Source organism: Aptenodytes patagonicus, chromosome 10 (genome assembly GCF_965638725.1).
Source record: "Aptenodytes patagonicus chromosome 10, bAptPat1.pri.cur, whole genome shotgun sequence".
NCBI classification, from domain to species: domain Eukaryota; kingdom Metazoa; phylum Chordata; class Aves; order Sphenisciformes; family Spheniscidae; genus Aptenodytes; species Aptenodytes patagonicus.
In genome coordinates this window covers 11,895,576-11,908,399 of record NC_134958.1, presented here as the reverse complement: position 1 = coordinate 11,908,399, position 12,824 = coordinate 11,895,576, and the positions used below count along the sequence as shown (strand labels likewise).

Here is a 12,824-nt window from a genome sequence, read left to right as displayed (position 1 = left end):
GACGATATGCGGGAAGCAAATGAATTTTTATCACCAAATTGGATCCTGATGGTAATTAGCATCACAGAGCTCATTTGCATTAGTGTATCTGGTTTTGGAGGTTGGTTTGAGCCAGGGCTGGTCTGGCCAGCCTGGGCTGTTATAGCACCCGCTGGGGAAATGGGGGTGTCGGGGGCAGATGGGAGTGTGGTGTCCCATCTGTGTGGTTGGTGGGACCGTGTAGAGGACAAATGCCTGGAGCTGGGTCCTCGCCAGGGGTTTTAGCTCCGTCCCTGGCACGGCTGGAATGGGAGAGGGGCTTTTGCTCAAGGGGGCTGCGACCCCTTCTACCACCCCATGCTGGGAGACGTCACCATCAGGAGCACGGACCCAAGCGCCCACGGGTGGATTTGGGGCTTAATTTCTTCTCTTGGCTTGTTCATCCTGGCCATGCAAGAAGCAGCTTTCGTTAGAGTTGTGTCTGCACAGGAGTGGTGCCTGCAGGGAGTCCCACTCCTGGCCAAGCACTGTCAGCAGTTCCCTGTGCTGGGAAAATCCCCCGAGGGAAGAAACAACCCTGGGGAGGGTGAGTGGGGGAGTGGCGAGGGCTGTAAAGGCTGCGGCAAGTCCCCCCAGCCCAGCCCAGCCCAGCCCAACCCCTGTCCCCCCAGCACGTGGGATGGCTTCTTGCCTCTAAACCCAGCTTCAAGCATGCACCGAGCAGGAGCAGAGCGAGGCAAAGCTTCCGACGGGGTTTAAGGCATCCTGCAGGATCAGGCCATTGCCTTCATGCTCCTTTTCAAGCCCATTTCTCTGCAGCAGCCATGGAGACGAGTGTTACTTGTTGACTTTATAACAATCCCATTTTAATTTGCTTCCTTTAATGAGTGCCCTGTCTTGGGGGTGTGCTGGGGAGGCGTCGAGTGATGTGAGGCACCTGGCAGAGGGTAGAGGCCGTGGGCTTCCCACAACATGAACAGGCAAACGGGAAAAATAAAGTCTGTAGCCATATGAAGTTTGGGATCATGGAGGAAAATGCGCTATAGCTGCAGCGAGAGTGATTTTAGATGGATTACGCAAATAAAGCAGCGATTAATGAGCACAACTTGTTGGGGAAGCCTATTTGTCACACTTGGAGAGCTACCATCTAATTTTACTGGCTGCTCTTCAGCGGTCTTGTGTTGCTTTTCATTTGCTCTGAGCAAAGTACATTACTGCTCAAGAAACAAAATGGGCTCCTGCCTTTCCTCCTCCTCCTTTCCCCTCTCCTTGAACGCTCACTTCGGAGGCCGGTATTGCTCCCTGCGTAGCAAAGAGGTCATTTATTTTGCAGCATCCTTCCCTGCTCCCTCCTGTCCCCGGTTATTTAACTGGGGGGTCCCCGCATCATGGGTGGTTGACTTTGGGCTGGCTTTGAGTTGGTTTGGGGCTGGCTCTGGGCTGACTCTGGGCTGACTTTGGGTTGGCTTTGGGCTGGCTTTGGGCTGGTTTGGGTTGACTTTGATCTGACTTTGAGCTAACTTTGGGCTGACTTTGGGCTCGCTGATGAATGTGCCCACATTTAGCAAGCACAAAAACCCATCCCTTGGCTGGTTTTGCTTGCTGCACCGCAGCCGAGCACGGCTCAGACACTGGGCTAGCCTTTTCGCCCTTTCTCCTTATGTTTTCTTGCTAACATGACAGAGAGAGGAAGTTTTTGGGAACTACTCTGCTCCCTCATTTTATATTTCTAAGCTTGTTTTTGGCTGGTAGGGGACAGCGTTGAAAAGAGATATTTGAGTTGACTGGTGTCCAGAGCGCAGCTGCAGCTGTAATGACATCTGCCTGCATTTGTTTGCTTTAAGAAAAAATACATGTGGAAAGGGAAATGCATTTTTATAAACCGGACTCTCCCTGGCTGGCAAAATACGATGCTGAAATTTCCAGCACCGCCTTTCCTGCGAGGGCTGTTTCTCGGCAGCCCTTTGGGGTGCCTGGCACTCTCTGCCTGCCGTGCAGAGAGGGCAATCCAGCAGGGAAAGGGTGATGGGGAGCGGAGGAGGTTGTAACCCTCATATTGCAGCAGTTGGAGGCTGGGGATCTGCTGCAATCCCCCCCAGAGTCCTGCCATGGCTGGTGGGCTCTGCCTGCAAACCACCCCGGCTGGCACCTGCTGGCATTCCCAGCTGGAAGTGAGGTTATTCCAGGCAGCAGCAGCAGCCCGCCACGGGTTGGGGTCCTGACTGATTTCAGCCATGCAAACCGCAGCCTGGGGCTTCTCCTGGGGCTTCTCCCCATCCTGGGCACCACTGGCATCAGCCGGCCGGTGATGGGGTTCGGGGATGGTCACAGTCGTCCCCACTAGTGGGGAGAGGCTTCATCCTGCTGGCGTGCCCAAAGCTGGGGGGCCGTGAGCGTATGGGAAACACTGATATCTTCCAGGTGGAGAAATGAGTTAGCTAATTAATTAAAAGGGGGGAAAAAATGGTTTTTAGCAGGGGGATTTTGCCACCGGGGAGTGCAGCACCGCTCCCACTGCCCGATCCCCACCGATGGAGGGGAAGCAAATTTTAACCCCCCGGTCTCCGTCACTTGCCATGAAGCCAGCCACATAGAAAACTTTCCAAAATAGCTCCCCAGCTTCCCGCTGTTGGGCTCGTTAGCGCGCGGGGCCGCGGGTTGAAGCTATTCCAGGCACGCCTGAGCTGTGCGGTTTCCACCGCTGTTAACAAAGCCCTTTGATTGCAATCCTCGCACTTTCATCCAAGCCATTAAGCCCTAATGTCTGATGTTTTTGTGCTTTTAGGCATTCGTATGTTAGATGGCGATGTAACAGATGTTGTTGAAGCGAAGTCGCTTGGCATCAGACCCGATTACATTGACATTTACAGCGCGAGCTGGGGGCCAGATGATGATGGGAAGACAGTTGATGGACCTGGTCTATTGGCCAAACAGGCTTTTGAGCATGGCATTAAAAAGGTGTGGATCCCGCAGCACCCAGACGCGCTCGCCCTCCTCCTCCTGCCCCATGGGGAACGCGTGCCGGGGCCACGGCTGGCCCGGGGTCTGGCGTGGGGACGGGCGGCTCTGCTCCCCGAGGAGATGCCGATGTTAGGGCTGGGGCGGGCGGGGGGAGGCGAATCATCTCTAATTTTTCCTAGTTTTCCCTGGTGTCCCTAAGAGCTCCGGTGGATTTTGTGGCTGAGGGTGGTGACGGTGGGAGGTGCCCAGCGATTGTGTGGCCCCGGCAGGACCCCTCAGCATGGCCAGCCCCGGCGAGAGCATCCAGCAGCGCCGTCCTCCGGGCAGAGCCCCGGCAGAGCAGGCAGGCCCCAGGTTGAGTTGTGAAGCTCTGCCAGGCTGAGAAACCCAAGGCGGTTCTTGGGGGGGGTGACTTTGCGCCTCAAAATGTCCCCCCGGGTGCTGGCGCGGAGGGATGCGGCTGCCCCCCTGGCATCTCCATCCCCCCCTCCTTCACCTTCCCCTGGTCCCCGGTATCATCTCCCAGGGGTCTCCATCACATTAAGCATTTCCCTGGTTTTCCACCCGGAACGAGTGGCTGTGTCATGGCCTGGGGGGAGGGACGTGGGTGCTGCCACAGAATCTGGCTGCGGGGGCGCAGGGAAAATTCAGATTATTGTTCCTGAAGTCCTCCAGTGAGAGGGTTCAGCCGGAGTCATGTGTGATTGACAGCTGTTAATCCCCGCTGGGGATGCCCTGGCCTTCCCGCGCCCCTTCTCTTTTTGAGCGCTTTTAAAAAATGCCTAATGGCTAAAAGCACCAGGAAAAAGACCTTTCTTGGCAGCTCGGCAGGCACCGTGGGTAAGTGTCGCAGCAGCTCGGGGCTGTGCAGTGGGTGTCCCCTGGGTATTTCGGCGACTTTGGGGTTGGGGTTTTGCCACCGGCAGCCCCAGGCTGCCCCGACCTGGGCTTCGAAACCTCCCCGCTTCGCTCCCTGCCTCCACTCCTGCCTCCATTGCCTCTTCTTGCAGCACACTGGGATTCGAGGCGGCCACGGGCTGGGGCGATGCAGCCTGCCTCTTATCTAAAAATAGGGTGGAGTGTTTTTCCCACTATTTACTTGATTTCCTGCCGGGGCGGTGAGCCTGCCGAGGAATCCATTGAAGTGCAGGGGAGTTCACGCCGTGTAAATACGGGGGAACAAACTGCTTTTTAGACCTTATTTTTCCGTGTGGGAGCAAATGGGTGGCAGCAGGGTACTTGCCCGGCACAGCCCCTCTGTTTCAGGATGCTTGCTTCTGTCTCCCAGGGAACACCAATCCCCCACACTGCTACCCGTGTTTGTGGCACCCACTATCCTGCATGCACAGCTCTTAATTGCCGACTTCTTCTCCTTAAATAACGAGGAAAGCCGCAAGCGGATAGTTAGCTGCCACCTTTAGCCCAAGCAAACAGCTGTAACCAAGTTATAAATCCTTAAAATTGAGTTTTTAATGGAAACATTAAAATAACCTTTATCTATTAGCTGGGGTAATTTATCATCTTGCTTCTCACTCCTTCAGCCACACCTTATTAGTTTCCGAGCTAACAAGGGGATATTTATCCTGGGCTCTCAGTGGAGTGCCGTTGGGCAAACACCCAAGCCCCGGCAGTGCTGCAGAAGTGGGGAGATGCTGCACATCCCGCATCTGACCGTGGCACTGCTGGGGTGAGCCGGATCATCCCCAGCCTTGGCCAGGGAGGGATTCCCCGGTTTAAATGATGTCCAGATCCAGGTTTTATAGCAGCCAAGAGCCCCTTGCCGGGATGGCGTTGGCTTAGGAGGATGGCAAATAAAGAAGTTGAGTGTTTGGGGTCTGCTTGTGGAAATCTTGGTAGTTGCCTGTTTGAGAGCAAAGGGAAAGTGTGTTTTTTTCCAGTCCGAGGGAGCTGTGATACGCGGTAAGCTCTCGCTCTGCCGGGAAACACCATCAGGTGTTAGATGTGTATTGCTGTAGTGTCATTTATGACATATGAACTATGCTATTCATGTCCTCATGCAAGCGTGCTGGCTCCGAACCTGCTTTCCTCCAGGGCAGCTCTGCCGGCATCCCAGGGATACGGGTTTGGACCCGGACCGAGCAGCCTTTCTCAGCACCCATGGCTGCGACGCTCGGGGTGCCGGATGCAAGGGAGGTCTGGGCTCCCCGTCTATTTATCCCAATCAAAATCATTGCTGTGTCGCCGCACGCCTTTGGCAATCGGTGCCTGGTTTTATTCCTCTGATTAGTGTTTTAGGAAAGCCTGGGTTGCGTGCAGCAGGGCTGGTCCTTGGAGACGGGTGGATTTTAGTGTTGGAGAGCTGCATGGTTGCTGCCTGTGCTGAGCACGTGGGGTAGGATGCTGCTGCCTCGGAGATCCAGGAAACCCTGGAAAGCGGGACTGGAGATGCCAGCAGCAGGCTTGGTGGGCTGGTGAGCTGGGTCGAGCTCTCTGTGATGCGGGGCAGGGCAATAATTCCCTTTGCAATTGCACTTTTTCTTGCAGAGCTCCAAACAGCTCTATTAATCTTCACTAGGGAAATACCCACCCAGTTTGGCTGGGAGGCAGCCCAGATAATGAAAACTTTCATAAAGTAAGGAAAGAGCCTGACTTAGCCTGTGCATCCAGAGGCAGGGTCAGTTCAGAGAGCCTCTGCCTCAGGAGGAGGGCGAGACAGGTAATAAACCATCCCTCTCCCCCCAGCACTTAAAATCCACAATAAATCCCAGTGAATTCCTCCAGAGCACAGCTGCTTTTGTATTATTATTATTTTTTTTTTTGTGGAGGAAGACACCACAGAGCAGTGGGAGGGAGGTAAACACCAGATCTGCCCAGGCTAGTGCCGAAATCTCTCCGTGGCAGGAGTAGCCACAGGGAGGATGGGGCTGCTCCACCGCCGCCGCAGTGTGCTTCCATCGCCTGCCAAGCCCAGCAGCATGCCGCCCTCCCCGGAGAGCCCTGCCTTACAGGGCAGGGAAGCGAACCAGCCGCTTCTTTTCCTGCCCCAAACCCCCTTGGGTCACCAAAAATCCTCCCTTGGGACTGCGGCACCCTGTTTGTGAACCCCCACGGGGCTGGGTTATTCCTGGGGGTGCGGGCACCCCGGGTGCCCTGGCAGCGGTTCGGATGGAGGGTGGAGTGGTTTGCCCCCGCGCCGTCGGCTTCGTTAGGGGCCCCTAGTTGGCAGCGCGGCCACCGCTGCCGGGCGGGATTTTCCCCCAGCTCCGGGGAGGTCCGGGCGGCTGGCACGCCCCTCCCGCCCCCCCAATTCCTGGTGGGCTCCCGCAGCTGTACCCGGTGGGGACGGCTCCATCAGATGTTCCTGCCAAGCGATGGGTGGGGGGGAGAACAGGCTGGAGTTAAAAAATAAAAAACAAACGAAAGAAACCTAAAAGATAGGCAGGGGGAAGGTTTCTGGTGGTTTGGGTGGGTTTGCAAGGGACTTTGCGGGCTTGGGGTGAGGGAGTGGTGGGGTTTGGGGGGTTTCCTGCCAGTTTCTCCCGTGAGGCCATCCCTGCACCCCCAGGAAGCACCGCACTGGTGTTACTGCCTGGTCCAGGGGCTCTGAGCACCCGGGATGTTTTACCCCATGAGAGCCCATGGAAGATGCCAAAATCCCCATCGCCGGAGGCTCTTCCATCCTCGCTGGGAGTCGCTGCCTGTAAAACTGGGGCTGGCTGAGCCAAGGAGCACGTTTGCAGGGGCTGATCCAGGGGGCTGAGCGCTGGGCAGGATGGGACCCATCCTTCCACCCTAACCAAACCCTACCTCCTGACCCAAAAATCAGGCTTATCGATGGCTCCCAGCACTGGGGGAGGGCTGCCCCCTCCTCCCTCTGCCAAGACAGACGCTCATCCCGATCAAACGCCTCCTCTCACCCCCTGTCCCCTCTCTGCCTGCAGGGCCGCAGGGGCTTGGGGTCCATTTTCGTCTGGGCATCAGGGAACGGCGGCAGAGAGGGCGATTACTGCTCCTGTGATGGCTACACCAACAGCATCTACACCATCTCCATCAGCAGCACCACCGAGAACGGCTACAAGCCCTGGTACCTGGAGGAGTGCGCCTCCACCCTCGCCACCACCTACAGCAGCGGGGCTTTTTACGAACGGAAAATAGTAAGTTTTACCCCGATGTCAAGTGGGGCAGCATCCCCTGGATATTTTCTGCGTGGCTGGGCTGGATGATGGCTCAGTTGTAAGAGCCGGGCTTTGCCCTTAGCCCGGCGGTGGGTTTTGCTCGTGCTTTTTTATGGTGGGGCCAGAATTGCTCTGGTCCTTGGGAAGAGCTCAGGGATGTGGTGTTTTCCCTGGTAAACGGGTGAAAGGGCTGGAGGTTTGCAAAAATACCCATGCAAATATTTACCTGTCCCCCAAAGTGCCTGCTCGCTGTCCTGTGCTTATAAAAAGGGAATTTTGAGGATTTTTAGCCTGAGACAGAGAAAAAAGAGGGAGGATGCAGGTGTTTGGCAGAGATGTGGCAACCCCAAATGGGGAGCAGAGACTTTTTGGAGCCCAGGAATTGCGTGAAAGCGTGTGCACGTGTGGATCAGTCTGGTTTTCCCTGCCACCCAGGCTATATTTGCCCTGTCCCAACAGCTGCTGTGGTCTTGTCACAGCAAGGCTTTCGTTACCGATGTCCCCGTGCATCATCCAAACCTCGGGCAGTAAAACATCCCCCACCAGCACAGTGCCTTACCCAAGGTGGGAGGGAGTTTTCCACCCAAATTAGTTTTTTGACAAAAAATGTGGGTTTTTTACAAGTCTATTTTATTTTTTAATTCAAGAGTGACTTGTTTGGCCCCTAACAGATTAATTTCCAGAATCCAAGTGCCTTCTTGGGGCCATTTTCATGGCACTAAGGAGCATTTGCATGGCTGAGGCCAGCACCAGCCCAGGGCTGCTGGAGCATCACTGGGCAAAAAAGCAGCTTCCAGGGGCACCTCGGGGAGAAACTGGGTGGCATGTGTCCCCCCCCTCCAAAAATTACCAGATTAACTCAAAACCCAGGAGCCTTTTAAAAATGTAACTGACAGAACATCTCTTTGCCCACCTCCTCTCTCCGAGCTTTTGGTACCCAAGCATCGTGCTCTGCCCTGAAATGAAAAAGCTGGAAATGGCTTTTTTTTCCTTGTTTCCCCATGCAAATGGAAATTCTTGCCTGACACCAGGAACTGGAGCTTTTAAGGAAAGCATTTAATATGGCATAGCTCAACATGCACCCATGGGTGCGTACCCACACCAGCCCTACCCTGCTCACACCACTCCATCCACGGCTTTTCCTCCAGCTGACCCGCAGCAAAATTGCCTTTTTTTCCCCCCCTTCAAATATTTTTTGCACCTTTGAGCAAAGAAAAATGTAAGCAGGGGTGTTTTCCCATGCGCCGCCCATTTTTGGGGGCTCAGAGCACCCTGGTGGCATGGTAGCCACGGCAGGTTTGGGTACCCGCAGGCTCAGCTCCCCTCTGGCAGCATCCCAAGCAAACCTGGGGTGTTCGATGGGGTAGTACCTGCGCCGGGAGCATCTCCAGCAGCACGGGGCTGCAGCTCCTCTCTCCACAGGTCACCACGGACCTCCGGCACCGCTGCACGGACGGCCACACGGGCACCTCTGTGTCCGCCCCCATGGTCGCGGGCATCATCGCCTTGGCTTTGGAGGCAAAGTAAGTGTAACCTCGCCACAGGCTTGCAGGGGGATGTTTCCAAATTTAGGAGCTGGCAAGCAAAACCAAAAAGAGAAAAGGTTGCTCTGGAGCAACTCAAAATGGGGCAAAGTTATTCTAAATTGCTCCTTTTTGGCAAGGTTTGATACAGCGTTGTTGTTTTGCATCTAATGTTCCTGCAGGTGTTTTATTGAGCTAATTCTTCACTTGTTGCCATCTGTTGAAAAGTTGGGGTTGGTGAGATAAGTCAGGCTTTTCATTTGGTGCATTGAAACCGCTGACAGCCGGCTCCAACAGGAGTTTTATAAATACTTCCTGGAAAAAAAAAGTCAGAAAACATAATGGAAAATGGAAAATGTCTGTAGAAGTGATGGTTTTCAGCTAGTGTTTCATTTCTGGGGGAAAAGGACTACTTTTGCATAATGTCAAAAACCCATGTGGTGTGACCAGCAGTGACACGCTCCCCGGTTCAAAAGAGCTGCTCTTTGCCTCTTGTCCCCATCCCAGTCCCATCCTGGTCCCATCCTGGTCCCATCATGGTCCCCCAGCCCAGGAGCAGCCCCACAGGGGACCAGGCTCACCCATTGGGCATCCCCGTGTTGCTCCATGGAGCGTCTTCTCATGAGCTTCTCACGAGCTTCTCACTATTATTATTATTTTTATGGAGTGGAAATAAATTAAGTCTGCGAATAAGCCGCAGGGCAGCGTTGTGCTTGCGTCCAGGGACAGCAGTCACAGCCTGTTGGCTGCAGTCCCTCTCCTCCAGTTTAATCCCAGCACCCAGGTCGGGTGAGCACGTTTCTGGAGATGCCGTTTTCATTACAAATATATTAAAAGCGTTAGATGTAATTTTTGTATTGTTTAGCTGAGGCATAAAACGCAACATTAAGTACCAGGGTTTGGTGCTCAGGCACTCCATTATGGTGAGAAGGAATAAATTGAATTTCTGTTCTTAAATGTTGCTCGAGAGCAATATAAATCCCAGTGCAAGATGCTGAAGAACTGAACGTAAGAAAAGCATGGAAAATTCTTCGGCAATATCCCAGGCTGGGGGTCTTGTGGGGGGCTCAAAAGCACACAGCGCTTAGTGTCCAGTGCCCTGAACACACAAACGTCATGCAAACCCTGCCTGGGGAGGGGGTTGGAAACACTTTGGGTTTCATTTTTCTGTTAAATGAGCAGGCCAGGGTTTTTTCCAGCAATTTTTGCCGTTATTCCTATAAAGGGAAGGTTTGCTCAGCAGTGTGTATCGGTGAGCTGCCGAGCCCGGTACCCTGCCTCAGGATGTTCTTTGTTCCCAGTCTCCTGCAAGAAAATAGGGAAAACCTTCCTGATTTCCTCCAGTTATACCCCAGAGCGTGAGAGCCAAATACCCTTGGGCCAGGAATAAATCCTGCAATGCCCATGGGCGCATGGCATCCCTCCCTGCGGCAACCCCCTCTGCTGGGGCACCCCAAGTGATGGCCAACCTCCAGGCAGGGTGTTAGCATTTAAATCATCGATTCATGTTCTTTTGGAGCAGGAAAGAGTTTTGGGGTTTTTTTTTAACTCAGTGGGGGTCCCTGCTGCTGCTGGGAAGACTGGAGGCAGCAGAGCCATCCCATGAGCCAAGTGTTGTTGCAGCCCCCTGCTCACCTGGAGGGATGTCCAGCATCTGCTGGTCAAAACCTCACGGCCGGTGCACCTGCGAGCGGCCGACTGGAAGACCAATGGCGCAGGGCATAAAGGTGAGGGGCTGCGGGGGCGGACGCGGCATGGCAAAAATGGCCATGAAAAGGAAAATAAAGGTCCCCAGAGCTTCGCTCGTAGGAGCGTTCGCCCTGGATGGCCGCTCTCAACTGGCTCGGTGGCTCCTACCATCAGGCTGTTGAGCGGAGGGAGGAGAGGGCAGTAATTCATGGGGCGAGATGCTTGGAAGCCTTGCTTGGTGGAGGCTGTCCTGAGCTGCAGCATTGGCTGCTCCTTTCGGTGGGCTGCTCCCAGCAATGGGTTTTGTATGGTGCCAACATGGATTTGGGGTGTAACTCGGGCAGGGTGATGACCTCCGCATGTCGGAGTGCCTTGTACCCCAATGGGGTCAACTCCACACCTCCGACAGTTGGAGGATGCTCCGCCAGGAACCAAGGAGGAGCTACTGGTCCCTGCTTGGAAGGCAGTGGGTTTCTGAGTCTTCTCTCTTTCCAGTTAGCCATCTATATGGCTTCGGTCTGGTGGATGCAGACGCTATTGTGGTGGAAGCCAAGAAGTGGAAGGCAGTTCCTCCCCAGCACGTCTGCGTGGGAAGCCTGGACAGAGTGCCCAAGTGAGTGTCGTGGGGTGAGGGGGCTGTCCTGGGGCACATGGCTGCTTGAAAGGAGCTTTGGTCGAGCTGGCCCTCGCGATGCAAAGGCTCAGCCGCTGTCCCGGCATTTGGAAAGGGAAATTAGGAGTCGGGGTGGCCGGAACAAGCCCGTGTGCAGGTGAGGTGATGTTCGTGGATTTTATGGTCAGAGCGACCTGCACTGTCCACCCCAAGGTCTGTTTATTGACCCAGAAGTTCCCACCCAGTGTCTGTGCCTACGGCTCGGTGAGGAGTGGGTCCCACGGGGGCTCTCTGGGACCAGCTTTGATGGCAGGTGATTTACTTTTGCCCTTTCTGTGCTTTTGCTTCCCAGGTGGGTGATCAGCAGGGATTTTCTGAGGGCTGACAGTGCTGTTTGCCATTATGGAAACGGCTTAGGGAGACCAAAACCAACTCGCCTGCTGGGTCCTACACGAGTGGTGATGGGTTGGGCTCTCCTCCCTCTTCCACCAAACACCTCGTCTTGATGGAAGGCACCAAAAAACAGTGCTTTGTTGCAAGGGTTCCCAAATTTCCAGTGCCTGGGGTCTCTTTGAATTTGGCTTCAGGTTCAAACCAGCTTAGGTTCACATCTCATCCTTGGTAGGTCTGTCCCTGCTAGGTTAAAGGGTGGGATCAGGGATCTGACCAAATGGACGCTCCTGGTTTACCACTGCCTGGCTGTAGAGCAAGTTGAGTTGTTCATCAGAAAAGCAGTCCCTTCGGAAAGACTTGCGTATGCAAAGCAGGAATGAATTTGGAGCCAAGTGTGTTCATGAAACTATTTATCTGATACAGACACTAATTACAACCCAAAGAGGAACGCTGCACTGATAATTATAATAAAGCAGCACCCTCGCAGCCCATAAGGCATAGATCTTAGAGGCAGTTCAAACCCATCTCATTACCATCGAGCAATTCAGCAAATTCCTGTGCTAGGACACTGTATTGCAATGGAGGATGAGATAATTTTTGCCGCGAAGCAGTAGGAGACCAGGTTCAAATATAACTGGGCGTCCAGGCTGCTGGGAACTGGGGAGCGCTGCCGTCCCCGACGCGATGCTCTGCCCGTCCCCGGCAGGTACATCCGGGCGGACCACGTGCTGCGTGCCAGCACCCTCAGCAGCGCCTGCGCCGAGCATCGCGACCAGCACGTGCTCTACCTGGAGCACGTCGTGGTGCGGCTCAGCATCTCGCACCCGCGCCGGGGCGACCTCCAGATCAGCCTCGTCTCTCCAGCAGGGACCAGGTCGCAGCTCCTTGCCAGGAGGTAAGAGCAGCCAGAGCACACGTCTGGGCTGGGCAGCATCCTCGTCTAGGGGGTTGCTGCAAGTTTTCCTCGGGTTTTTTGGGAAGGTGGGGGGCGTGCTCGGGTCTTGGCTGCAGGAGGGCTCCATGCAAGGGTGGGTGCATGCAAGGATCCCTAAAATCCTTAATTACCTATCTACCGTTTCCGATTAAATAAGACATTCAAAGTCACGCTTCTTGATGCACGGCATTACCGTTGCAGGGTGTTCGACCATTCCAACGAGGGGTTCAAGGGCTGGGAGTTCATGACCGTCCACTGCTGGGGGGAGCGGGCAGCGGGGGAGTGGACCCTGGAGATCCACGACATGCCATCCCAAGTGCGCAACCCCGCGGTTCAAGGTAGGGGTCCCCCAGCACCCATGTCCCCCAGCGCCCGCTGGTCCCCCTCGCCCCCAAAGCTCTTTGCAGGCTGCTTCGCTTGGCTGTAACTTTTGCTGCGAGTTTTATGGTCTTCAGCAAAACTGTATTGCCCAAATTTTTCAAAAATGGGAATAAAACTTCAGCCCTGAGCGCAGGAGGCTGCCTGTCTGGCTGAGCCAGGAGTGTGTTTTCTCCCAGCAGCAATCTCACTGCAACCGAGAGCCAGGTTTCCAAAAT

At 54.8% G+C, this 12,824-nt stretch overlaps 1 protein-coding gene across 2 annotated transcripts in view; it reads left to right on the top strand.

Moving 5' to 3' along the window:
* Positions 1-12,824, top strand: part of PCSK6 (proprotein convertase subtilisin/kexin type 6) — a 38,144-nt gene that overhangs the window by 14,540 nt on the left and 10,780 nt on the right. For both annotated transcript variants that reach the window (XR_012996169.1, XM_076348047.1), the window contains exons 7-13: positions 2,765-2,937; positions 6,843-7,055; positions 8,499-8,599; positions 10,223-10,326; positions 10,784-10,901; positions 12,001-12,189; positions 12,430-12,566. Coding sequence is in view for 1 of the 2 variants with exons in the window: in XM_076348047.1 (XP_076204162.1) it covers positions 2,765-2,937; positions 6,843-7,055; positions 8,499-8,599; positions 10,223-10,326; positions 10,784-10,901; positions 12,001-12,189; positions 12,430-12,566 (1,035 nt within the window). In the remaining variant the exon portion in view is untranslated. The remainder of the gene's footprint in view (positions 1-2,764; positions 2,938-6,842; positions 7,056-8,498; positions 8,600-10,222; positions 10,327-10,783; positions 10,902-12,000; positions 12,190-12,429; positions 12,567-12,824) is intronic.